We start from the raw sequence: 25,492 nt of genomic DNA on the forward strand, positions 1-25,492 counted from the left end.
TTATGTCTGGTTCAGCTTGCTTGCTGTATTGTCTTTAACAAGTTTTCTTACCTCCACGGTTCACTTCCTCTGCAGTGTAGAAATAGAAGCTACCCCCTGTGGCTGATGAGGTGAGATACTGTGTGTGCCGGTATCTGGGGTACAGCGCCTGGAACATAGGAAAGATAAGTGAACAGTAGGCACATGTTTGCCCAGCCCCGTCTCCAGGGGTGTGTAATGCAGTCTGCAGACTTCCTGCGGGAGTTCAGGTGCAGCTGTTTGTCCTCCTTGGTTGTTACCTTGACTCAGACATCATCACTCTGAGTACTGCCATCGGTTCTTCACTAGACCAATGATTTTGGAGGTAGAAGTGTGTACTTTGCTTTAAGATCAGCTGGAAACATGGTCAAACTCCAGGATCCTTGGTCTCACACTTGGGAAGTCTGATTCAGTAATCCTAGGCTGGATCTGGGGTTTATTTGGGGGGAAAAATGAGTTGTGGATCTGATTTGTATTTCTAGTTAAAAAGTGGCTGGAAGACAATTGGATTTTAATTTGTGCAAATTTATCTAACTGGTAGGGGAAACAGAGGCAGTGACATAATTTTCAAAATGAGGACCTTATTTTGGGAGTTGAGATTTCTGGCTTCAGGTTTGTTGGTGATGGGTTTGTCAGTATCGGCTCAGTAGTTACTGCCTATGCCCACTTGAGCAGTGGAAGGAAGGCTTATTGCTTATGGAAGAGCTCCTTCTGTGTAGTTTGTGATTGCCTGCTAGTGGCAGATATGGAACACTTCGATCTTAAAAATCTGTTTTGGAGTCCTAAGATACTTGTTTTCCACTTACTAACGTCCCTGCAGTAAGAGTGGCTTGACTCTGTGGTTGTCTGGTGGCATCATGATCTTGACTCTCGGTATGTTAAGGACACAGCCAGCTTCTCAAGCCTGGTTTGGTTTTTAATCACTGATATTGTTTTCCTTATTTTATATCCAGGTTAAGTTTATCTCTAAAAAACATTGCTGTGGTGGTTGTACTGTGAAACCTGTGCCTCGATGTCCTATAACTTGTGAATGGCCTACATTCAGTTCTTAGAAGTCACTCTTTATCTACAGTTAGCTTCCTGGGGAAGTGCCTTTTGTTTAAACAATAGGAGAGAGGACAGAACCTTGACAGTGATAGTCTTGGGGTATTTGCTTTAGTGCTTTTTAGCATACTTCCTGATTTCATGAACTAGGTACTACCTGGCCAGGACAGATAATTTTGTCAGGAAATGATGTACATTTGGGTTGTTAGTATTTAATAACCTAACCTCTGAACTATTGCTTTCTACAATCTTTTTTTTTTAATATTTATTTTTTATTTGTAGTTGGACACAATACCTTTGTTTATTTTTATGTGGTGCTGAGGATCGAACCCAGGGCCTTGCACATGTAAGGTGAGCGCTCTACCACTGAGCCACAGCCCCAACCCTTTCTACAATCTTTCTGAAATTATTTCCTATATAGAACGGTCTTCACATTATTTGAAGGGCTTGTGGCAATGACAATAACAACAACAATGTAGAAATAATTTTGTAGAACCTGTACCTGGGTTGTGATGGAATTCTGCCTTCTTGATGGGCCAATTTTGGCTTAAATGAGAAAAAGTATTACGTGCACGTGTGTGTAGGTAGCCCCTGGGTGCACTGGCACAGTATTTGTTCTGACTCAATATTTTCTTGTTTTGTTTAGCAGATAAATACTCTGAATATAGTGCTGGCTTTAAGTTTTGTAGTAGTGTTACCACGTGTTTCAATTGTAATTAATCATTATTCATGGTTACAACGGATCAGTCCAGTGATGGAGAATGTAAAAATGTGTGTGTGCAGCTGTGTTCTTTGAATTAATATCACAGGCATTTTATCATAATGGTTAGGTCATTAAAAGTGTGGACCCTAGAGTCAGTTGCTTGGTTAGAATTCAAGATTTACCATTTAATATGAATGACCTTGGGAAATTACCTAACCTCTGTATTGTGGTGTCTTCACTCACCAAATAGGAGGAAGAGTGGTATCTCCCTCCCAGGATTTTGTGAGGACTAAGGAGGCTGAGGGGTGTGGTAGGTTGAACCTGCTCACGGTGCGTGTTGGCTGCCTGCACCATGATCGTTGAGTGTGCATTGGAACCCACGTGGGAGGTGTCGAGCTTCTGTCTTTGCTCCTTCTCCCTCCAGACCTTTCCGATGTAAGACGTGATAGCAGCCCACATGAAACCAGAGACTCCCTTCTGTGGTTTCATTTTTTTTTTTTTTTGGTATGCAGAAAATTATACAACTTTATTGACTCTAAAGAACAGTCCCAAACCCATGATAGAAAGTTTCAGTAAGGTCTAGTTAGAATAGTTGTTCTATCAACTGACTCTTGAAAGGAAGGTCCTGACAGAATCAGGTACTGGTCCTGCTGGCAGTTCAAGGATCGGCTGTTGGTAAGGAATGTGAGAGGCAGCCTTCGAGAGGAGGCAGAGGAGGTGCTGCCATTCTGAGGTGTAGGGTGGGAGGAGGGAAAGGGGAGCACAGCCACAGACAGAACTCTGAGCAGAACTTTGCCTTCCGGCCTTTTCAGCTTTCCAGGAACAGGTGGTCTCAGATCCAGAGTTGTACTTCCATTTATCAGCAGGAAGTTTTGATTGAGGAATGAGGAGAGAGTGCAAAAGCAGGACATCAGCCATGGTGGGAAGGGTTGATTGCTGACTGTACAAGTATTCTGGCTTCTTTTTTTGGGGGGAAGGCACCTATGTTGCGACCTCTCCTTGGAGTGGTAGGTGGCCCTGCTGCTGCTGGAACACTGAGGTGCCGGTGCTCCGTTGCTGACCGCTGGGAAAGGTGCATCTGAGAGGCCTCCAGTTGGCGGAGGCAGGCTAGCTGAAGCTGACTGGCCAGTTGTAGGCAGAAAGACAGAGAGGACCAAGGACAGACCCACAGGGAACCCTGTGTTTAGGCAGTGGCCGAAAGGAGCCAGAGAAGAGCAGCTGGGGGGAGAGCCGGGGTTGGAAGACTGAAAAACAGAAATACTCACAGTTAACCTAACGAGAGACGGACGGTGGGGGAGAACGGCAGCATTTAGGTAGGAGAAGTAAAGGAAGGTGTGAATAAATCAAGAGAATTTTTATGCTTCCAGATAAAGTTAAGTATATCAAAGTAGCACTTTTCAACTTAATACATTCCAGCTGGTTGCAGTGGCGCACACCTGTAATCCCAGCTACTTCAAGAGGATGAGGCAGGAGGGTCCTGAGTTCAAGGCTAAATTGGGCAGCACAGGGAGCTGCTGTCTGAAGAAAACCAAAACCGAACAAAACTTTACCTACTTAGATGTGATACAGCAGGATTCTTTTTTTATGTTTCTGAATTCTAGTCTCTCATATTTTGTCAAGTAGTTTTTATGTCTGTATTCATGAGATACTTGATAGTTTTCTTTTTTTGGTACTTGGTCTGGTTTTGGCTTCAGGGTAATGCTAGGTTTATAAAGTAAGTCAGGAAGTGTTTTTCCCTTTTGAAGGGGCTGTGTAGAATAAGTGTTTATTTTTCTTTCAAAAGTTAGTAGAATTCCCAGTGAAACTACCTGATGCTGGAGATTTTTGGGGGGGAGGTTAAATTGCAAAGCCAATTTGTTAAATAAGATGAATTTAGACGGTCTGTTTTACATTGGGTGAGTTGTGGTAGTTTGTGTTTTTCAAGGAATCAGTCCATTTAAGGGTGTAGAGGTGTTCGTCGTCTTCTCTTGCTGTCTTTTTGATGCCTGTAAGGACTGAAGGACTACCTCATTCTATTCCTGATACTAGTTGTTTCTTTTCTCTTTTGTTAGTCTTGCAGGCTTGTCAGACTCTTGACGAACCTAGTACTTTCATTGATTTCTGCGCTTTATTTCCTTCCGTATGTGTTATTTGATTATTTTTCTAGGTTCTTGAAGGAGTTTAGGTTATTAATTTGAGACTTTTCCTCTTTTCTGATGTAAGTCTTTCTTTTTTGTTTTTGTAATAGGGATCAAACTCAGAGGCACTTAACCACTGAGCCACATCCCCAGTCCTTTTTTGTATTTTATTTAGAAAGAGTCTCACTGAGTTGCTTAGGGCCTTGGAAGTTGCTGAGGCTGGCTTTGAACTCTTGATCCTCCTGTCTCATCCTCTCAAGCCATTGAGATTACAGGCATGTGCCACTGCACCCAGCTGATGTAAGTTTTCATGCATGAATTTTCCTCTTAGCACTGCTTTAGATGTGTCCCACAATTTTTTTTTCCCCATCTGTAACATCTTGTTTAACCTCCACAATAATCCAAGCACTAGGTAAAGGTTTTTTAGCATCAGTTTACAAAGGAGGAAATAAGCTCAGAGATTCTATAACATTGCTAAGTTCTGGAGAATGAGCCAGGGTGTCTACTGCAAGTTCTGATGGCCTTCAAGCCTCTTCTTGGCCCTCCTCATTTTATAATATCTTTTTTTTTTGCCTTAAACTCAAGGCATGTGAGCTCCAAATTTCCAACTTGATTGGTAATGAAAATGTGAACCAAGACTTATAACTGGTATCATTTATTGAGCAGGGTCCTGGTACTATGTGGTACCCTAGGGGGATTTTAAAGTGGTAAGAAAAATAATTCCTTTCTATAAGGAGTTTTTATCCAGCTGGAAATAAGTTACTTAAATGAAACTAATGAATAGTTGGTTTTTAGTCTTTTGATACTGAGTACAGTGGGAGTTCAGAGAGCTGACAAATCCTTTGTAGTAGGAGAAAACTTTTATGAAGGGTTAGACTCAGAAGTGCCCTCCAGGCACCAAGGTTTAGATGAGTGGAGACCAAGGGTGCCACTCCTGGTGTCTGTCAGCCTGGCTCCTGGGGAGGGGAGCTGCATGACCAGGAGAGCCAACCTGAGCTCCCTCTCCATGCTGGGAAGGTCATCCTGAGGAGTGGTAGGCCCAGCCTGACGAGTAGAGCAAACCCTGGTTGAAAAGGCTCTCTGTAGTGAGGCAGGGAACTGATAGCGTGAGCAGGGAACGTGGTGAAAAAGCTGTTTTAAAAATAGAAGAGTTGTCAGAGCACGTGGACTGGTAGTGCATGAACAGAAAAGTACAGGCACTGGATAAACAGACCAATTCAGCCTCCGATAATAAAGAAGGTAAATGAAAACACTACAGTGACATTGTACCTATTAAAGTGTCAGATTGAAAAGACAGTGACATTTGATTGGATGAGTTTAATTAATGCCTAACTGCAGCAACAGGCTGAAATCCCAGAGGCTTAGTTATGACCATAGTTCGAGCCTCGTTCCCACACAGTCTGACGTGAATTATGGGCCCTCTCCAGCTTAGATTTCCCACACTCACACCTCTCCCTCTCCATTTTATTTTAATGAGAATTTACCTTTCTTCTTGAGAACCTAGTATCCTCCAGTGCTGACAGCTGCCTGGGCTGCTTCTAACTTGCACCTGCTTAGTTTTGGAGTTGGTTGCTTTTGGGTTCTCAGGTTGGGGGAGGGAGAGAATCTGTGCTTGTTACTGTGAGTGACAAGTTGCTTCTGGGAACTCTTCCTTTGCCAAACACTGGTCTAAGGGCTCGGACCAAAGTGGAAAATAGTGGGGGAAAGGCAGGGCTGCAGCAGATAACTGAGTATCACCATTTCTGCCATTATTGGTGAGCTGTTGGTAGATGGATGTTTTCTGTATTGCTGTGGGGAGGGTATGTGGCCATCTTTGTAGTAGACAGTAATTTCAAGAATGAAAGCATGTTTTTCTTTGACTCAGAAGTTTCACATTAAAAAATTCTGTGGATGTATATATGAAGGCAGCTGCATCATAGCACTAATTATAATGATGAAAAATTGGAAACTTAAGTGCCAAGCAAAAAGGGATTGGTTAGAGAAGTTATGGTCTTTCCGTATTGTGGATGATATTCAGCTGGTGATGGTCATATAGTATGATTTCTAATAGTGTGGGACAGTAGACTGTTCCTGAATGTTAGTGAAGAAATCAGGTTACAAGAAAGAACATATGGTGTCCCATTTTTGGGAACACATATGCAGAGATAAAAGGAAAGGGGGCCTCTGCTTTTGGCAGAATTGTAGACCTGTATAAATATAAACCCCTTTGCTGTAAAATGCATATTATGTTCTCAAGAAGAAAGGTAAATTCTCATTAAAATAAAATGGAGAGGGAGAGGGGTGAGTGTTGGAAATCTAAGCGTCTGGTGAGTGGTCAGTGCTACAGCGCTCTAGAGTGTTCACCAGTTTTAGTAACTGCCTTAATTTCATGAGAGATGAGCAAAAAACCTTGAGACTGTGACATAAAAATTGAGACACCAGATAAGAATGTGGCTCTTCAAAGGGCTGAATTGTCAGTAAGACAGTAGGTGGACTATAAAAAAGTCAGCCCCTGAGCACATTGATGTCTCTTGGTCTGGATCTGGATTGGTGGTGGGGGTGGGGATATGATTCCAAAGGAGAACTTGTGACCACGGTTTTCCTGTCATGGATTTTGTGTTCACACTTCAATACCTGGGTGGGATGTGGGAATCTCCAGATTTAGAAATTGATGTGTTCTGAGGCTGATAATATATGACAGAGGTATCTGCCAAGCATTCTATTCTAGAGGGACTCATTCTCAACCCCACCACACAAACTTCCCAGAAATATAGGACTACCAATGATGGAACTCAGTACAGAGCTACCAAGCCTAAGCGGTAACAAGATCCACCCTCCGCTGTGACAAGAATTAGCAGATAGAACAGAGTAAATCCATGAAGAGGAAGAATAGAAAATATGAGAAGGAACAAGGTGCTGATATAAAAATGAAGGCAAGTTTAAAAACAATTAGTAGGACTCTGGCAGCGAGTAGTCATTTGGTAAAAGTCTAGAGGGTAGGGCACACAGTAGCGTGGGAACCAAAGAGAGTGCTAGTGAAGCAGATGACTATGGCCTCAGGGCCAAATCTGAGTTGTGGCTTGGTTTTTTGTTTGTTAGTTTTATAGGAATAAAAACCAAGAAATGGGATAGCCAGGTCATATGGTGGTTCCATTCCTAATCTTTTTAAGACTAATACTGCTTTACCAGTGGCTGTACTAATTTGCAGCCCCAAATTTTGGCACTGGGGATTGAACCCAGGGACAGTTAATCTCTGAGCCACATCTCCAGCCCCTTTTTAATATTTTATTTAGAGACAGGGTCTTGCCTTGTTGCGTAGGGCCTTGCTAAATTGCTGAGGCTGACCTTGAACTCACAATCCCCCTGACTCAGCCTCCCCACCTGCTGAGATTACAGGTGTGCACCACTATGGCTAGTTGTAGCTTTTTATAGCTTGTAAAGTAACAATGATTTTTTTTTATTCTTAAACATTACTTACATATTTTGGCACTGAGGATTTAACCCCAGTGTGCTTTTCCACTGAGCTATATCTTCAGTCCTTTCATTTATTTTTTTATTTTGAGACAGGGTCTCATTAAGTTGCTGAGGGTCTTGGTGAACTGCTAAGACCTCAAACGTATAGTCTTACTGTCTCAGCCTCCCAAGTTCTTGGATTGCAGGCATGTGCCACCATGCCCCACTCTAAGCATTTTTTTTTTTTTAAAGACAAAATATGCTGCACAGATTATATGGGATACACAAAACCTAAAATTATTAACTGGCTCTTTGAAAAAGTTCCCCAACCCCTAAACTATACAAATATGAGGAAATGTCCAAAAGCTAACACAAGGGGCAGAGAAAAAAGAGATTCATGGGATGGAGGAGAATGTCTGAGATGTATCCTGTCGTCTAATGGGAGTTCAAGGAGAGATTGAGGGACAGAGAAGATTCACAAAGATAATGGCTCGTAATTTTCTAGATTAATGAAGACATGAAACCTATGATACAAAAAGTTCAGTTTTTTTTTTTTTTAGCCCAAACCAAAAACTTCCACAAGTAGACATTTTGTATTGAAACTGCAGAAGTTCAAAGACAAAAATGTCTTTAAAGCAACCAGAATGAGAAGTCAGATTGCCCACAAGGTACAGGTTGGACTGCGATGTCTTTTCACTGAGGATGATGACATCCAGAAGGTTCTTCATAGTGTTGGTGGAAAAGGAAAATCTAATCTTGTATGCCCCACTAAGTCAACATTCAAGAATTAGGAGGAAATAGTGTGTTTGCAGACTCTCACTGAAGACACTGCTTTCGAATAAAAGAAACAATCGGAAGGAATGAAATGCCAAAAGGAATAAAATTGTGAGCAAGAAAATTGGCAAATACATGTGGGAATATATAAACAGGATCAGTTATGCCACTGAGAGCGTGATGAGAGGATAAAAAAAGTGGAGCTAAAACCTTAATAATGACATTTAATTCAATGTAGGTTAGCACAGGTAATGTTCTAAGGGTCTTTTATTAATTGAGGTGGAAGAAAATGTTAGAAATATCATTAAACTTTTGACTTGATTGAGTCAAGAATACGTGTAACCACTTTAATGATAACAAAAAAGATAAATTGAATACAGTGGTGCTTAGTATGTGGGTAGGGTGGGATTGGTTCCAGGACCTCCTGCAGGTTCCCAAAGCTATAGATACTCGGGTCCCTTATGTAAAATGGCATAGTATTTGTGTGCACCTGCACATATCCTCCTGGGCACTTTAAATCATTTCTAGATTAATTATAATACTGTGTTAGTTTGTTTTCTGTCACAATAATGAAATACTTGAGGCTGAGTAGTGTATAAATTAAAGAGATTTATTTATAGCTTTGGAGGCTGAAAGTCAGAACAGCATTCTGATGGCTCTGGCAAAGGCCCTTTTGGTTTTGTAATGTGTCACCTCATGACAGGTGGCATCATGGTGGGGTTCAAGTCCATAAGTGTCCTGGTGTTGGAGTTAGCAGATAAAAAATTTAATTTTTTGTTGGGTGAGGAGGTGCATGCTTATAACCCCAGGTACGAGGGAGGATGAGGCAGGAGGATTGCAAGTTCCTGGCCAGTTGGTGAGACCTTGTCTCAAAATTTAAAAATTGAGAAAATGGACTAGGGCTATAGCTCAGTGATAAAGTGCCTCTGGGTTCAATCTTTAGTAATGAATGAAAAAAAATCTTATAAATGTGATAAAGAAAATAGAGGGAGAGAGAAAAAAAATGGATAGATATATCATTCTGCACTTGAAATCCTATATCTAAATAAGAGTCTAATGGACATTCTAGATCTTAAAAATATAGTACTTGAAATTAAGAATGTTTTGGATGGCATTTACAGTGGGCTGGATATATCTGAAGAATGGATTGGAGAACTTGAAATTATTCAAGCTGGAGTACTAAATAAGATTAAAAAAATACGGATTTAGGGTAATACAGAGTGAACTGGTGGAAAATGTGAGATTAGGCATTATAATTTGTTGTGGGCCAGGACTGGTGAAGACAGTAGAGTAATAAAAGAAATATACAGGAAAGGGATAAATGCAGACTTCATCATTATCATAATATATTTCAATAAAGAATTGGCAAATCAATATGGATGTAAGGAGTTGGAGGAGTTAAAAATAACTCAAGGCTTATAGCTAATATGTGTCTTCATTTGTGCTAGATACTGTGCAGTGTGTTTTATTCACTATCTAATCTTTTTTGTTTTTAATATTGTTTTTAGTTGTAGGTGGACATAGTACCTTTTAATTTTATTTATGTGGTGCTGAGGATCAAACCCAGGGCCTCACACATGTGAGACAAGAGCTCTAGTGCTGAGCCCCAGCCCCCACTATCTCTAACCTTTATATCAACTCTGAACATTGGTGATATCTTCTTATTCATGAAGAAAAATGTCTCAGAATGGTCAGCTGAGCCTCTGAAAGCTTCCTGAGGGGTCGGGTCCTGGCCTGGCTGCTCCGTGGTCGGTAGTTTTCCTGTGGCTGGAGGAATGTCACGTCATGGGCAGAATGGAAAGTAGTGGAAAGAGGAAGTGTTTGAAGGCCTGAGCTGACTGTAACATATCTTAGGAGAGGGCTTTTTTCCACCCCCTGGACTGGGAATTGAACCCAGGAGTGCCACATCCCACTAAGCTACGTCCCTGGCCCATTTTTGAGGAAAGTTCTCATTAAGTTGTTGAAGATCTTGCTAAGGCACTGAGACTGGCCTCAAACTTCTGACCCTCCTGCCTTCACCTCCCAGGTCACTGGAATTACAGGCATGCACCACCATGCTCAGCTTATTATTATTATTTTTTTAATTTAAAGAAGTTATTTTTGGGCTGGGGTTGTAGTTCAGTGGTAGAGCACTTGCCTAGCATGTGTGAGGTACTGGGTTCGATTCTCAGCACCTCATATAAATAAATAAAATAAAGGCCTATCAACAACTAAAAAAAAAAAAAAATCCTTAAAAGAATTTTTTTTTTTTGGCAGGGGGTTATTGGAGATTGAACCCAGGGGTGCTCTACCATTGAACCACATCTTCACTCATTTTTGTATTTTATTTTGAGACAGGATCTTGCTAAGTTTCTGAGCTGGCCTCAAACTTTGGTCCCCCTCCTCTGGCTCCCAGATTGCTCCCAGACAGGCTAGGAGAGAGATCTTTAGGGAGCTGGGAATACTGAACTACTAGTATAAGACAGAAAGGCTAGGGTTGAAGTCGTGGTTTTAGGGATAGTCTGATTATAGGTGATGGTTGAAGCCATTTCTTAACAGATGGTGTCGAAAGCCTTGGGGGAACACTTTAGGTAGGAGGAAGACTATACCTACTGAAGCAGAATGGTAACAGCAGTCAGGGAGATGAGTGGGAACACCAAAAAGTACCGTTTCATGGAAATCCAGGCGAGGGCTGGGAGTGTGCAGAGGAGGAAGGGATCAGTGGCACAACTCATTTAACAGACTTGGTGAGTTTAATGAACTGTGCTGCGAGCTGGCGACATGGCAGGGATCCCAGCAGACAGAGCTCCTGCCCCCAGTAGGTAGGTTTTGGCAGGGAAGGTGGTTCTGAATGAATGAACGAAAAGATACGGAGGAAATCAGTAGGTTAATGGCAGAAAGGCAACTTTAAAATGAGGATGTTCAGAAAATTGACCTGAGGGATGAGAGTCACCAGGAAAAAGAGCAGCCAGTCTGAAGGTTCCACGGCAGTACAGAGCTTGGCCAGGCCGAGGAGTTGAAAGGAGGCCAGTGTGGCCAAAGTTGGCTGAGCACAGGGAACAGCGGGGCCACTGCACTGGGATAGGGTGATAGTGCAATGGGAATCTCCTGTGATTCCTCGGAAGGGGGAGAGACATCTAATTTGTGTTTGAAGAAGAGCATCCTGGCTGCTCTGTAGGATATGTCATGGGGTCAGGAACAGAAGCAGGCTGGCAAATTAGGTCTACATGCTCTGGGGGATGACTGAGAGTTAGTAAGCCACGTACTGTGTTTGACTTAAGTCTCTAGAGGTTGTTCCCTTATCAGTGTTGCAGGGATATTTGTTTCTAGATCTTGATACTTCATTGTCATTTTCCAGAGAATGACAGAAGAGATCCTGAGTGTCGTTTTCTTTTGTGCTTTAAATAATTTAATTAGCCATTTAGGAAGGGAAGTTCCTGCTGTTGGACATTGACTTCTGTCTTATTTCAGTTAAAGAGATAGAAGTTAATGGGGATGCGTTCTTTTGAATTATTGTTGAATTATTGGTTTCTATTATTATTATTGTTATTATTATTATTGTTATTATTATTATTATTATTTCTGGGGACTGAACCTAGGGGTACTTAACCTCTGAGCTCCTTCCTCAGCACTTAAAATTTTTTTTCTTTTTTTTAGTTGTCAATGGATCTTTAATTAATTTATTTATATGTGGTGCTGAGGATCGAACCCAGGGCCTTACACATGCCAGGCAAGCGCTCTACCACTGAGCCACAACTCCATCTTCCCCCAGCCGTTTTTATTTTTTATTTTGAGACAGGATCTCACTAAGTTGCTAAGGCTGGCCTCAAACTTGTGGTCCTCCTGCCCCAAACTTCCTGAGTAGTGGGGATTTTATTGATGTGTGCCACTGCACCTAGCTTGGTTTCCATTAGAATGTTTGTTTCTACTCACATCTCTACCTGTGAGTTAGTAGCACTGGATATATTAGACTAGGAATTGTCAGTCTCTGAGTGACTTTTAAAAAAACATTTGCTTACATTCTGTATGTAATTTTGTTTGGAATTTTTGGTATGAAGAAATTCAAACGTAAGCAAAAGCAAAGAACATAATATGATAACTCCCCACATTTACCCATCATTCTGTACCAGTACCAGTCAGCTCTGGCTCTTCTTGGTTCACCTGGCTCTCCTCACTGTCCCTGTTTATTTTGAAACAGATTCCAGGTGTGCCATCATCTATAAATCGCGCAGCATCTACTTGTAAAGGCAAGGATTTCCCTCATTTCAGTGTTCTGTTTTATTTCTCCTTCAGGCACGTAAGCGGGTCACATAGCTGTGTGGTTTGCTGTGAGGGTCCCATTTTGTACCTGTTGTCCTAGTGTAGTTATCAGTAGAATTGTTTTCACTTAAGAGAGTGTCTTTTGGGACAGTGAAGTCTGTGGTATTTTTATTCAAGGGAGCTTTTTCAGAGGAACACTGAGTAAATTCTTCAATAGTACCTTCAGCATTGGGTATTTTACTAATAGCGTGCTACTTTTATATTTCCTTCTTAAATCAGGAGAGCAAACCCTGGTATTCACTATTTCAAGAAGTTATTTACGGAAGGATAAAGTGACATAAGCCTGAGAAAGGAGGCTCCTGGTGTGTGGAAGGAAGGAGGTGAGTGTTGTGCTGCTGCTCGTCCTGCCCTCTACCCCGTGTCCTCCTGTCTGTCAGTGCTGCAGAGAGCGTCAGCCCTTTGGAACAGAAGGGCGATGTCAGGTCTGTGAAATACTGGCCTCCCTGGGTTCTCCGTAGTATTTGACTAGCTGTTACTTATCTAGGTTGAGATGATCCAAATTCTGTATTTTCCTGGATAGATTTTTTGTTTTGTTTTGTTCTCACTTGTTCTACTAAAACCTTTTAGCAACACTGATAGCAGCTCTTTGTTACTTACGTGTGAGTGAAGACTCTACCAGACCTTTCATAGTTGTACATCTTGAGCACAGGTAGAGGCTGGAGAGTGGCTGAGCCCTGACTTATGGCAGTGCCCTTGCTGTGTCCATCTTGTCTCCAGGCTAAGAGAATTTCCTGAAGCCAAGGACCACTGTGCGTTCTAGAGCCTCCCAGTTATGATAGCTTGTCAGATGCATCAAGAGTATGTGAACGCTTTTTGGGGGAAGAAATGAATGAAATATCCATTCAGGAATTTGGCACAGTGTATTATAACTGACTTCTAGATATGCTGAGTTTGTGGAGAGAGCAGGCGGAAAGATTCTGTAGCCTCTGATGGTAAAGTTTGAGAGAAGAGGACTGGGGATTTGTTTCAAGATGGAAGAGCCAAAAGTTCCTCATGTGCTCTGCTTTATTTTCAGAGCCACACAACATATTGTTACCTCCACGCACTCATCTCCATTTTAGAAGATTAGGGCGCTGATAGGCATGTGGTCTGATAGCACATCTGTCCCCCAAGGATAAGAAATGATGCCTCTCATTTCTAAAAGGCCAAGTTACTATTTCTGGTTTAAGAAGGAGCACATGGTGTCTGCTAATGGAAGATAAATAGAAGCAAACTGGGAAATACCTTTTGTCTCTGGATTACTGAATCTGCTACTGGCTGAAGAACAAAAGAGTTCTCTTCAGTTCTTTTCAGTTCTAAATTTAAGAAATTGAGCCTTTCAGAGTTTTTTTTTTGTTGTTGTTGTTAAGTGGTTCAAAAGGATGTTTGAATATTGGAAGTGAACATTGCTAATAAGATCGGTGGGAAGGTGTTTCTCTTCATCTAATGAGGCCAGATCGTTACTGCAGACATCTTTGCCCACTGTTGATTTTAGCTGATCATCATTTGATGGGGCGCTAGTGCTGCTCTAGATCTAGTTAAACAGGAAGAGGCTGGGTGGGGGTGGGTGTAGACTGAAGCTGTTGAGGGCACTTACCAACCATGAGCACTGTACACCTGCCGGGCAGCGTCTCTGCCTTGGATTGGCAGTATTCTCTGAGAAACACACTCTTGTTCCAACGTGGTTTGATCCTAGAAGGTGAAGCATTTTCTAGAAATGTGCTGGGGTAGGAGTGGTGTTGAACATGATCTTTTCAACACACTGAAATGGTTCTTTTTCTCTTGCAGGCTTGGCTGTTGGCAAAGACGTGGATAAGAGCCAGTGGTTCTAATGCCAGCGGACCTGACCAGCTACTCTACAACTGTGCAGTAGAAACTATGCATATTTGTTGGTCAGCAAAGCCAAGGAACAAGAGCTATGGCCTTTGAAATGGCCTTTGTGATTCCACGGTATTTTTCCTGGGTTTTATCATGTGGTACCTCCCTTCCAACTCGGCAGCAATGTGGTACCTTTTACTGTTCAGTGAAGATTAAGGACGTGCTCTTTGATCAACAGCCAGAACTTAAAACCTGCTGGAACAGGGTCAGGGACCATGTCGTTCGCAGCTGAGGAAGATGAAATTTCCATTTTATGTGGTGCCTTGTACAGGGAGTGCACTCACTCTTCCAGGAACGTGTGAGTGAGGAAGAGGTTGTGTTTTGCTGACTAGAAACTCACGGTTATGGCGAGTGACCCAACGTGATCAGAGGGGCAAGAGAACTCATGACGGGTTATACCATGTTGCGGAATGGGGGAGTGGGGAATGGAGGTCAGACCTGCATGCTGCGCTGGTCCAACCGCATCCGGCTCACGTGGCTCAGCTTTACACTGTTCATCATCCTGGTTTTCTTCCCCCTCATTGCTCACTATTATCTCACCACGCTGGATGAGGCAGACGAGGCTGGCAAACGGATTTTTGGCCCACGGGCGGGTAATGAGCTCTGTGAGGTGAAGCACGTGCTGGACCTCTGCCGCATCCGTGAATCGGTGAGTGAGGAGCTCCTCCAGCTGGAAGCCAAGCGGCAGGAGCTGAACAGTGAAATCGCCAAGCTGAACCTAAAGATCGAAGCCTGTAAGAAGAGTATTGAAAACGCCAAGCAGGACCTGCTGCAGCTCAAGAATGTCATTAGCCAGACTGAGCATTCCTACAAAGAGCTGATGGCCCAAAATCAGCCCAAACTTTCTTTGCCTATCCGACTGCTCCCAGAGAAGGATGACACTGGCCTTCCTCCCCCAAAGGTCACGCGGGGTTGCCGCCTGCACAACTGTTTTGATTATTCCCGCTGCCCTCTCACCTCTGGTTTTCCTGTCTATGTTTATGACAGTGACCAGTTTGCCTTGGGCAGCTACCTGGACCCCCTGGTCAAGCAGGCTTTTCAGGCTACAGCACGAGCCAATGCTTATGTTACAGAAAATGCAGACATTGCCTGCCTGTATGTGGTCTTAGTGGGAGAAATGCAGGACCCAGTCGTGCTGCGGCCACCTGACCTTGAGAAGCAGCTGTATTCCCTACCACATTGGCGGACAGATGGACACAACCACGTCATCATCAACCTGTCGCGCAAGGCGGACACACAGAACTTACTATACAATGTCAGCACAGGCCGTGCCATGGTGGCCCAGTCCACTTTCTATGCTGCGCAGTACAGACCTGGCTTTGACTTGGTGGTCTCGCCGCTGGTCCACGCCATGTCAGAACCCAATTTCATGGAAATCCCACCACAGGTGCCAGTGAAGCGGAAATATCTCTTTACCTTCCAGGGTGAGAAGATTGAATCCTTGAGATCCAGCCTTCAGGAGGCCCGCTCCTTTGAAGAGGAGATGGAAGGTGACCCCCCTGCTGACTATGACGATCGGATCATTGCCACCCTGAAGGCCGTCCAGGACAGCAAGTTAGATCAGGTCCTGGTGGAGTTTACCTGCAAAAACCAGCCCAAGCCCAGTCTGCCGACTGAGTGGGCACTGTGTGGGGAGCGGGAGGACCGCCTGGAGTTACTGAAGCTGTCCACCTTTGCCCTCATCATCACTCCTGGGGACCCTCACTTGGTTATTTCATCTGGGTGTGCCACACGGCTCTTTGAAGCCCTGGAAGTTGGTGCTGTCCCAGTCGTGCTAGGGGAACAAGTCCAGCTTCCTTACCAGGACATGCTGCAGTGGAACGAGGCGGCCCTCGTGGTGCCCAAGCCTCGTGTCACTGAGGTCCACTTCCTGTTACGCAGTCTCTCTGACAGTGATCTGCTGGCCATGAGGCGGCAAGGCCGCTTTCTCTGGGAGACATACTTCTCCACCGCTGACAGTATTTTTAATACCGTGCTGGCCATGATTAGGACTCGCATTCAGATCCCAGCTGCTCCCATCCGGGAAGAGGTAGCAGCTGAGATTCCCCATCGTTCAGGCAAGGCGGCTGGAACTGACCCCAATATGGCTGACAACGGGGACCTGGACCTGGGGCCAGTAGAAACGGAGCCACCCTACGCCTCACCCAAATACCTCCGCAACTTCACTTTGACTGTCACTGACTTCTACCGCAGCTGGAACTCTGCTCCAGGACCTTTCCATCTTTTTCCCCACACTCCCTTTGACCCTGTGTTGCCCTCAGAGGCCAAGTTCTTGGGCTCAGGGACTGGGTTTCGGCCTATTGGTGGTGGGGCTGGGGGTTCTGGCAAGGAGTTTCAGGCTGCACTTGGTGGTAACGTGCCCCGAGAGCAATTCACAGTGGTGATGTTGACTTATGAGCGCGAGGAGGTGCTCATGAACTCCTTGGAGAGGCTGAACGGCCTCCCATACCTGAACAAAGTGGTGGTGGTGTGGAATTCTCCCAAGCTGCCATCAGAGGACCTTCTGTGGCCTGACATTGGCGTCCCCATCATGGTAATACAAAAGTGGGCAGTCTCTCTTGATGCATGTACTTCACTCCTAATGCCTTTCCCTTTAGCTATCTTAACTCTTACTGGCGAGGAATGTACATCTTTTTAAACACGGGTACAGATGACTTTTCCTGTGAAATTTCTGCTTGTTACTTCTTCAGGCCTTGCCAGCTCATTGCTGCTACTTACTTCCTAAGTTGCCTGAGCACTGCGACTGCTAAAATTGCTACTGGACCTGTGCAGTTATCCCTGCCAATCATAGAGATGAGAAAGCTCATGGTTAGGAAGAACTTAGGATCCAGGCACTGTAATTAGGGTTATGTGATGTATGATTATCACTGTTTCTTCATTTTGTGTCTGTGGGAACTGAGGCTTGGAGAGTTGATTGATTTGCTCAAGGCCATGATGAGTAATGGAGGAGGTGAGCTTTACAATGTCTGATTCCAGAAGCTTCAGTTTTTAATCATCCCAGAGGATTTGGGAGAAGAATGATGTCATTCACAGGATCCTCTGGAAGCCTCTGGAAGGGTGGAGTGGGGTTTGATACTTGGGAGTTGGAGAGCCTTCTTTTCTAGAGTATCTTGCAGGGTCTTTCTCTTGTTCTTTATTTTTCAAATTTTAGTTGTAGATGGACACAGTGCCCCCCCCCCCCCCCAATCTATCTATTTATATGTGGTACTGAAGATCGAACCCTGTGCCTCACACATGCTAGGCAAATGCTGTACTTCTGAGCCCCAGCCCGTCTTTCTCATTCTTTACTCCATGTCTGATGTTTACATGCTGTTATTTTACAGGAAAGATAAGATCTAAACATGTAGGACTGGGTGGCATTCTGAGGCTTTTGTATCTACCTGCTTGAATTAAACTGGTGATCTGCAAGAGAGATGTGAGGCCTTAAAGCAGACCTGTCAACTACTTACCTTGCAACATTGGTACTTTCTAGAAAAAGGTAGCAAAGAACAACAAAAGGTCTGATGGGCCATGCATCAACTAGAGTCTTGCTTAAGAAAATTGGTGATTTTTAGGGATGATTTGTGTGAGACCAATCAAAGAAAGACTAGGATTCTTTCCATCCCAGAGTTTATCTTGTATATTAAGAAATCTCCTTTACAAACTTTTTCCTAAGTGAATTTTACTCATTTCCTTTCTTAGTTTCAACTTCATAACTGTCACTGAATTAAAAAATAAAAGCGGCAGCAGCACTTACTCTGCAAAGGGCAGATGCCATCCCGCAGTGGGATATCAGAGCTGCCTACGCTTTCCGTTTGTCCTGCGTGTTGAGTTTGGTCAGGATGTGGAGAAGCTGGTGCCACCTGGTAAACCATGAACTGGAGTTCACTGGAGCACTTACTAGAACTGTTCTTTCTTTAACACTGGTGGGAAATATGCAGTCTTCTTTATTGCTGGGCAGCACACTGCAATTAATGCATAATCTATTAGGAAGTGCCTGAAACTTTCCAAATAAAGGGCCATTCTAGAAAGCTCATATTAGGGATGCAGTTTTTTCCTAGTTCTTTTAAAATGTGGCAACAGTTTCAAGCTGGAGGTCTCACTCCATTCTCTAAAAATTTTGACTTCTTTCCATTTAAGAGAAGCAGGTGTTTTGGGCAGCAGTTGGAATTGCTGACATGGGTGCAGGCAGGCATCAGGGCTAGAGAGACAGTGGCAGCTGCCTGCCTCCCCTGTCAGAGAGGCACTACTGTGTTGTGCCTCAGAGTGGCTTTCCACCTAGATGCGGACATCACCTATTCATTGTGTTAGGATTAACAGGGCTTATAAAATCAGCAGCAGCACATTGGTTAAGTGAATCAACCCAGGAACCTCTGTCATTTCAGAAAATGCTGAGCAACTTGTGTTTCTCTTCTGCTCAGCTTCTCAACTAAGCAATATGCATAAGTTCTAGATCATGTGTGAACTGTGAAATCTGTTGAGCCCCAGCTATTTTAGTGGCACCTGGTAGATCTTCTACTAAAATTCCCCATTCTTTTCTAATAATTAATTACGTAACAAAGGGGTCTGGCTTAGAATAAAAGTGTCCTCGGACACTTTATTTCCACTTGCTGTATGCAAAGAGAATTCCAGCTCAAATGGAATAGTGAATGGGCAAGGAGCCAGGACCTGCGGAGAGAGGGGAGAAGTGTGGTGCTCTCACTGAATGTTGTAGGGCTGCTGCAGGGAGATGTGGTGGTGCTTGTCTGCTCTCTCTGTGTCTCTCCTTCCTCTTATCCTTTGGGCCAGAATGACTGGATTTTGTCTGAGAGTCCCAGCTGTCCTTCACCCTGTGTCCCTTGCATTCTTTGCTAACAGTTGAGTCGAGCACCTTGGCTCCCGGAGCACAGCCACAGAGCTGTCTAATGGGAGTCAGATGGAGAGTGTTACTCTGCCAACAGATTTGATGTCCATTCTCTTGAAAAAGTCCCCACTAGGTTGGGACCATGTTTTCAGGGCCCCTTAAAGACATTCTGCTGTTCCTGGTGATAGTTAGTGGGCTTCCCCTGTGTGTTATGTGTGGCTTTCTCTGTCTGCTTACAGGATCTTTTCCTTATCTTTGGCTTAGCAGTTTGATTTTGATATTCCTTGGCATTGCTTTCCTTGATTTTTTTTTTTTTTTTAATTTTGAAAAGTGTTGCTATTTTTGTCTTACGAGGCAGATAACTTGGACCCAGACTAAAAGTTCTCTTAATGGCTACTCCACAGTTCGTTGAGTTCTTTTATATTTAGCTGGTCTGCTTACAACCTGCACCAAGCATGCGCAGAGTTGAAGTGAGCCAGAGACCGGTTTATACCCAGCACTGGGAGCTCCCCCTGTCTGGTTTTCTCCTTTTTGGAATTTCCTCCTGTCTTTCCGGGCCAGTGGTTGCCCCAGACTCTTTCCTCTTATCCTTCAGGACAGCCTGACAGGATTTGGTCTGAGGGTTCCAGCTGTCCTTCCCGGCCCTGGCTCTGTGCTCTCTCCTGTATCAGCACTTCCTTCCCTCTGCATGTCAGCTCCACTCCATAATGTGCCGTGAGTGGCTCCCTCACCATTGCCTTCAGGAAGGTCCTCTCTCGGTATATTTGTACAGAGCTTGATTGCCATCCGCAGGAGGATTATCTGGTAGGAGCTGGCTCAGCCCTCCTGAAGCAGATGCCTGCAAATAATCCCCTTTGATACAGGGTCCCCAAAAAGTTTGATTCGTAGTTATTGCTTTATTCTCTCCTGTTTGCATGTGTTCCTTTCTCACGCTTTAGATTCTAGAAAATAGTGATAAGTAAGGGGTGGCCTTGTTAGAGCATTCTGTGAAGTGAGAACCTTAAGCTCTGTGCTGTTGGTGTTTGAAGACTTGGGCTGTTAGGAAAGTGATCTCTTGTAGTTATTAGCAGCATAGCCGGGCATTCTCAAAGCAGTGCTCATCTTCACACTACGTTTGTTGGCTTCTTTGGAAGCCAGCCCTGGAGTCTGAATTTTTCATTCTCCCTTCATAAAGGGTACAAACTGATTTACCTAGGGTGCCTGGCAAGGGGTCTTGGACATCTGAGAAGCTTGTATGGAGTGAGAGAGCCTTGTAAATTCTAGAGGCGTCCACAGGCGGTGGCAACTGTGAGAAGCAACCCTCTCTGCATTTGCAGTGGAGCTCTTGTGGGGATTTGAAGGGAGGTGGGAGAAGGTGGCCAGGGCTGGCTTGTGCAGAAACCTGCAGGCCAAGCTGGGCAGTGTAGAATGTGTCCTGAGTGTGAGAGGATGCCTCTCAGAGAAAGAGAGCAGAAGCAGGTAAAAGACTTGTAGTAGCAGTAGCCCAGGGGAGAGGTGGTGGTAGTCTGGATCAGGGTGGCGGGGGCAGAGAGGGTGAGTTCAGAGGTGAGCTTGACTCATTCATGTCCTTGGAGACTTCAAGGCTTCTGGAAGCAGAATGGCTGGAATGCGTCATTTTTTCCCCAAATAAAACTACAGCAGTATGATAGAGATTTGAGTTTGTGGAGGATTGGGGATGTAGCCCCGTGGTAGAGTGGTTGTCTAGCATGCATGAGGCCCTATGTTCCATCCCCTGAAAAGAAGAAAGAGAAAAAAAATGACTAAATCAAGTTTTAAAGTGAGTGGTTTCCAGCTGGAAGAGGGCAAGAGAGGAGTTTCTTTTTGAGGGCCCTTTCCTTCTCTCTTAGTCATTGGTATTCACATAGAAAGGAGATGTCTCTGTTTTGGGAACTTGAATGGTATGCCAAGAGGGTTATTGTTTCATTATTGAGATAGGCTCTTTCTGAGTTGCACAGGCTGGCCTGGAATTTGCCATCCTCCTTCCTCAGCCTTCTGAATTGCTGGTGTGCTCCACTACACCTGGCAAGAGTCTTTTAATATTGCTTTACAAGTAGTGTGTTGGGGAAGAGGATTGGGGCCTGAAGGAACGGCCTCGGAGCACCCGTGGTGTCTTGGTGCTCAGGCGGCCAGAGGCTTTACTGCTGGCCAGACTTCATGGAGAGGAGAGGTCATTATGCAGACTTGTGCCTCAGAAGCCTGATAAGTTCTATTTTTGTCTGTCCATTCTGCTCTGTAAAATATCCCTTGTATGATTCCGATGGTCATTGTCCAATGTTATGATTTTAGGCAAGTTGAACAGGAGGGACCTCTCCAGCCTCTCCCGGTGAGGGCTCTACAGAGGCTGGTCGGCCTCACTGGGTATTGGTGGATCTGGGTGCTTGGGTTTTTTTCTTTGACAGTATTTTACTTAAGAACTCGATGATTATAACTCTGGCTTTTTCTTTCTGTTTGGGATGAACTGTAGGACTGAAAAAGATTATAAAGCAAAGCTACCAGAAATCGGAATAGCCAAAATTATAGAAATGTAGAGGAATTGCTGAAAAGACATGTTGTAAAAGAATTTACTAATTGTATTAATAATTTACTTATGTGGGTATTTGTACTCTGCAAATTCAAAGGAAGGAATCTGAGACTGCAAGAATTTTGTTGTTTCAGGTCATTTGACTAATTAGTACCTACATTAGGCTTGTGAAGTGATTTGTAATCCCAGCTACTCCCAGCCACTGGGGGCAGTGGGGCCAGTACTGAGGCAGGAACAGAGTGAAGTTTGTAGCTCCGCGGTGGAGTGTTTGCCTAGCATGTGGGAGGCCCAACCAACCCCAAACAAGGCCCTAACCAATTGAGGCTGGCCTTGAACTTGGATCCTATTGCCTCAGCCTTCTGAGTGCCACTGCACCTGACTTTAAGGTAAAACAGTACAAACTGTAAAACTGAAGGTAAAACAGTATATAATTATACTGTTTTACCTTCAGTTTTACAGGGATCATTGCCAACTTTTATAAGTTAAAACAGACTTGTCCCAATCTAAATGTATGGTAGTTTTTGTATGTATTAGCGCAGTATTCCAGGTTATAATTGGAAAACCAGTTCACCATGTTATTTTCTTCTTTCCCTTCCTTTTCTGCACTTCCCAGCTGTGGCCCCCACCACTTGGTGTTTATTGATGAATGAGTCCCTTGGAGGATCCAGGAGTCCTGGTGCCCATTCATTTGGTGGCCTCTCTGCTCCCCTCTCCACTCACCCCCAGCTCTGTTTCACTCTGTGCTGGTGTTAGGTACATACGACCGGTGTCTGAGCCTCTGCTGGGGCCTCATTTTCCTGATTCCTGAGCCCCATGGTTGGTTGCTTTTTCAGTTAGAGGAAGAGGAGGCTGGAAGGCTGAAGGTGGCTGCTGTTTCCGTTGTCAGCCGTGTGGGTCTGGAAGCACAGCGTCTTCTCAGTGGATTTGTTACAAACTGTGTTTGCATGCTGTGGTGTTGAGGCTGGAGGCTGCGGCCCTCGGTGGGCCGAGTGCGATGGTAAAGAGAAGGACAGCATTTTAAGTGTGTTAAAGTTGCTGAACTTAGTAGGTGGCAGAGTTCTAGGCCAGGAGTGTTGTCCTCCCTGTTCCGCTGAGATGAATGAGAAGGAAGGTGTGGTGACAGAATGGAAGGCTTTCATGCACAATGGCAAACAAAGAAGCAGGGAGCCACCGATGGGGAGCAGGGCATGTGAAACCAGGGGGGTGAATGGTAGCGAGTGCTGCTCCCCCTTTGACCCATGTAGGCTGATGGGTTTTTTGTTTAGGTTAAAATATTGTCAGACTTCCTATTTCCTTTCTAATTATCATTCTTTAATATTAAAAAGATTTGAATAGTCATTGATAATTTTGATCTTTTCAGGTATTTATATCATTCTGAAAACAGAACGGAAAGACTTAGTTATGTGGTAATTCCAACTCGTTCACTCATACTATGTAAACTGCCTGTTGAAGTCTATCATATGCCAGGCACTGTGCGCTGCTCATTCTGGTTAATGTCATACCAGTGATTAGAGCATTAATTTGCAAATCATTCTTCATGTTCACGAGTTACCAGAGTGTACCCATAAGTTTCTAGTAGCACTGTGCTGTGATAACACCAGGAAATAGACAGTGTTGGGGTGAGAGCTGTTGTAATTTGAAACTGTACAATATCATCAAAAATGAGAATCTTTCCCCTAAATGTCAGGCACTAATACTCTTGTTGACCAGTTTCTTTTTACATTCTCTCAGCGTTTTTCAGACTCCTGGAGGCTAATGCTGATCTCTGTGTCTGCCTTTAGAAATTCTTGAATCTTTTTGTCCTTCTGATTTTGGTGCCCAGACCAATAATGGTTATTTGGCCGAGCTTGTGTCTTGCCATCAAGCACTCCAGCTTTGAAGCATTTCCTTTACCACCTTCCCTTTCTCCCTCACCTCACCTGAACTTTAGTTTATATTTGCAGTTTGTAAGGGCAGAAGTCTTAGGGTTGTGGGAGGAGGTGGTTGTCCTTGGATAAGGAACTTCAGTTATTCCTGAAATACTGTCTGCTTTACTCATCTTTTTGGAGATCAACTCAATCAGGGAGTGGCACCAATGACATTTTGGATTGAATCATTCTTCATTTGTCAGGGGAAGGCTGTCCTTTGCATTGCAAAATTTGGCTACATTCAGGCCTCTACCCACTAGACCCAAACAGCTCACTCTCCATTGTGACAACCAAAAATGTCTGCAGACATCCCCTGGTGGGTAGGGGTGGGCGACCACTCCTGTTAGAGAACCCCTGCTCTATTTTTTTTTTCCTTTTTGCACCCTAGGGCCTCTTGCCTGCTAGGCAAGCCCTTTGCCCCTGAGCCACATCACCAGCCCTGCTCTCAGTTCTTAAGGCAACCTACTCTGACCACAGTTGTCGGCCAGCCAGCCATAAGAAAAGCTGCAGTACTTGACACGTGTGTCTGTGATGCTCACAGCTTTCCTTTTCTCTGATAACTGTTCTGATGGCTGAAATGCGGTTCCTGTACCTGCACATCTTGCTGTCAGCTCTGGTCCAGGGGAGGGGCACTGTGTTCCTAGCATCAATGGTGATTCCTTTCTTGCCTCTTGATTACCCAAGTGATGGATTTTAATAGACTTACTGGAAAGCTGGAGGTGAAATCCAGGCCACGTCTCGGCCACATTGCTCCTCCATCTCTGACTCCACCCTGGTCTTATAATAAGTAGGTTCTCTTGGTTTGGTTCATTTTGTAAACCAGTTAGATTATTTTGGATGTGTTCTAGGTATCGGAGTGTGATCATTTTAGGTTTTTTTTTTTGTTTTTCCTTTTCACATTTTTGGTTGTCTGTCTTATTTGGCTTATAAATAACTTCAGTTTTTGTGGACAGCATGGTGCCATGGTGGTGTAGCTAGTATGGTCCTCACTCCAAAGCCGTGCTTTTCCCTTCGCTCTAACACTTCTCAAAATTTAGTGTGCACAGCAGTCACAAGGCGTCTTGAGAAATGCAGATCCTGTCAGGGCTGCTCAGGGCCTGCCTTTCTACAGCCCCAGTGATGTCACTGCTGCTGGGCTGTGGATCCCATGGGTGCTCTGGCTCTGCTCTTTTGCCATCACTAATTCTGCCGTAGATGAGCCTCCTGGAGGTTGACCCACAAAGTGGTCAGCTACATGTGAATGTGCAGGCTGTCTCTCAGCTACTCCATGAGGTGGGTCTTCCCTGGGAGACCTGGCTGTGAATGTCCACTGTTCCAGCTGAGGAGCAGTTCAGCCAACTGGCAGGATTGCAGTGTGGTGAGAAGCGGATGCTAGGTGTGTTGGGAATGAAGAGTCAGTGGTGAGGTGGGTGCATTGGGGCCTGAGCTGCTGCTGTATTCCATCCTGAGTTGGACCTCATTTTTGTTTTAACATTTCTGAAATTGGGATGTGTCGTACAAAACTTGCCAAATGGTGCTCCCTGGGGAGTCAGCAGCTGCTGAGATGGGAACTTGGAGGCTCCGCATTGGCTGCTCTCCTCCTGCCTCAGGCCACAGCTGCTTGGTTCTGTTTCTGAAGCTCAGTGCAGGCCCTCTGCCACAGACGGGGCGTTATGTGTCTGACGTGCTTGTGGACGAGGTGGATTTTGGTGTCTCTTGCTCGGCTCTGATGCCTGGTGTCTGTAGCAGCACACCTGTTGCAGATCTTTTGCTGTGATTTGGGCAAAAGCACCTGTGGGTTGAGGTAGAGTGACACACCAAGTGATGAGTTATTTTACATAATTGATGGTATGTACATTAAGAACGCATTTGGATTGGGCTGGGGTTGTGGCTCAGCAGTCGAGTGTTCGCCTAGCACGTGCGAGGTCCTGGGTTCGATCCTCAGCAGCACATAAAAATAAACAAATAAAGGTATTGTGTCCAACTACAACTAAAAAATAAAAAACTCATTATTAAAAA

The 25,492-nt window shown here is 44.3% G+C and overlaps 1 protein-coding gene across 5 annotated transcripts in view; it reads left to right on the forward strand.

The window, feature by feature from the left end:
- Positions 1-25,492, forward strand: part of EXTL3 (exostosin like glycosyltransferase 3) — a 113,491-nt gene that overhangs the window by 73,117 nt on the left and 14,882 nt on the right. For 3 of the 5 annotated variants that reach the window (XM_081269234.1, XM_081269235.1, XM_081269233.1), the window contains one exon: positions 14,155-16,777. In XM_081269234.1, coding sequence (XP_081125360.1) covers positions 14,630-16,777 — 2,148 coding nt within the window. In that variant the 5' untranslated portion in view covers positions 14,155-14,629. Of the gene's footprint in view, positions 1-12,606; positions 12,708-14,154; positions 16,778-25,492 lie in introns of all 5 variants that reach the window. The other 2 variants (XM_081269232.1, XM_081269231.1) reach the window with 1 other exon arrangement.

Source organism: Spermophilus citellus (genome assembly GCF_964194105.1).
Source record: "Spermophilus citellus genome assembly, chromosome: 16".
Lineage (NCBI taxonomy): Eukaryota > Metazoa > Chordata > Mammalia > Rodentia > Sciuridae > Spermophilus > Spermophilus citellus.